The sequence below is a fragment of the Myotis brandtii genome, unplaced genomic scaffold, assembly GCF_000412655.1.
Source record: "Myotis brandtii unplaced genomic scaffold, ASM41265v1 C42658008, whole genome shotgun sequence".
NCBI classification, from domain to species: domain Eukaryota; kingdom Metazoa; phylum Chordata; class Mammalia; order Chiroptera; family Vespertilionidae; genus Myotis; species Myotis brandtii.
Window position 1 is genome coordinate 1 of NW_005326524.1, and position 1,925 is coordinate 1,925.

Here is a 1,925-nt window from a genome sequence, read left to right on the forward strand (position 1 = left end):
GGAGAAGGCAGCAGAGAGAAGTGGTAGCCAGCCTGCTCTGCCCCAACTTGCCCTGCTCCTGGCCTCCTGTGCCTCCTCACTCCTTCCCAAACACACTTGCAGCCACAGTCCTGCACCAGCAGCTAACCTTTCCTTCCTGAGGACAGCAAGCGGGCTCCAGAGCTGGGGGTCCACCGGGCTATTCTCACCTGTGCAGGAGTGGGCTGTCCTGATGAGCAGGGCAGAGGGTGGAATCTGGGGTGGGCAGGTGTAGGGAGCAGCTCTCCTGAGAGGAGGAGACTGCCTTAGGAGCCCCCTTCCTGCCACCACCAGCCACAGGCGCTCAAGGAGCCCCTTCCCTCTCACTCTAGCCCCCCTTTCCTGCTTCACTCTCCATGGGGTCATGTTCTAGTCCCAGAGTCTTAAGGCGCATGCACTGCTTCCTGAGCCAGTTGGATGCTAATGGTCTGAGCTGCAGGCCTTTTCCAGCCTGGAGTTCCAGCCCCCTGTCCTCCCTCTCCCAGGCCAACATCGGGCACATGGACACACCCAAGGAGCTCTGGCGGATGATCACTGGGAACATGGCCCTCATTCAGGTAAGACAGCAGGAACCAGAGAGACTGGGCTGGGCATCCTCCTTGGTCAGGAATGAAAAGCTTGGGCAGCCCCAGCTGGGCCCCGAGTGAAGTTCCGGCGTCCTGCCGAGCTGGCTTCTCCGAAAGCAGCTTTAGGAGGGAACCAGGTTTCCCAGGAAAGCAGCCAAGAAACTCGGCATCTCAGTGTCAGTTCTCGGCTCCCAGTGCTGCAGGGGGCTCATGTCCCCACAGATCAGACTCCGAACACCGGAGTGCTGAAATGTCCTTGACCGCCCTTGTCTCGTGTCCCCTTGAGGCCCAAGCCTCGTCTCTGGGCTGAAGTCCTAGGCGCCATTGAACCTCACCCCAATCCCCAGAGGAACACTCATTCCACCAGTAACATATCCTGGACTCCTGCGGGGTGCACTGCACAGTACTAGTGTCTGGTGTGAAACTAAACAAATAAAGACATCATTCCCGCTTGGGAGGACTGGACGGTCCCGCCCCACCTACCTCCTGGGCTGCAGAGGGCCAGGACAAGGTCTCCGCTAAGAAGCTCTCTGCTCCCAGTGCTCCCCAGTTACCACTCCCCCCTCAGGTGCAAGCCACAGTGGTGGGCTTCCTGGCGTCCATTGCAGCTGTCGTCTTTGGCTGGATCCCTGACGGCCACTTCAGCATCCCGCATGCCTTTCTGCTGTGTGCCAGCAGTGTGGCCACAGCCTTCATTGCCTCCCTGGTACTAGGTAAGGAGGGAAGGGAAGAGGAGGAGGGTGCGAGGGGAAGGGAGTAGGGAGAGCTGCCCCAGAGGTGTCACCTGGGCCTGGCACCTCCAGTCTCTCTTTGTGTTGCTAACCCCTCTACCTCTTCTTACCCTTCCTGGCTCCTCTCCTTCCTCCCCAGGTATGATCATGATTGGGGTCATCATTGGCTCTCGAAAGATTGGAATCAACCCAGACAACGTGGCCACTCCCATTGCTGCCAGCCTGGGGGACCTCATTACCTTGGCACTGCTTTCAGGCATCAGCTGGGGACTCTACCTGGAGCTGGGTGAGGATGAGGCTACCGAGGGTGTGAGCCGGGTGGCCTCCTGGGTGGGGTTGGGAGAGATGGTTAGTGTATATGCAAATGTGCAAGCATTTCTTCTGTGTTCTTTATTTGATTGGAATACAGTTGTAATAACTCCCCACCTTAGAGAATTGAAGTTAAGTGCTTATCTCAAGTTCATGCAGGTAGCAGGGGCAGGATAGAGAGTATCAGAGAAATATGTATATTCCTGCTGGATTATTGCTTCCCTTGGAGAGGGGTAAGGTGTACAGGGTAAAGGAAGGGAACGGAAAGCTGGAATCTGCTTGCAAAATGGAGAAGGGGAGG

The 1,925-nt window shown here is 57.1% G+C and overlaps 1 protein-coding gene across 1 annotated transcript; it reads left to right on the forward strand.

The window, feature by feature from the left end:
* Window positions 1-104: 104 nt before the first annotated feature.
* On the forward strand, window positions 105-1,700 carry LOC102239856 (solute carrier family 41 member 1; the record flags this gene model as incomplete). Its single annotated transcript, XM_005853034.2, has 3 exons — window positions 105-575; window positions 1,153-1,297; window positions 1,455-1,700. Coding segments are annotated over exons 1-3 (592 nt in total), but the record flags the coding sequence as incomplete, so codon positions are not given.
* Between the last annotated feature and the right edge of the window lie 225 nt (window positions 1,701-1,925).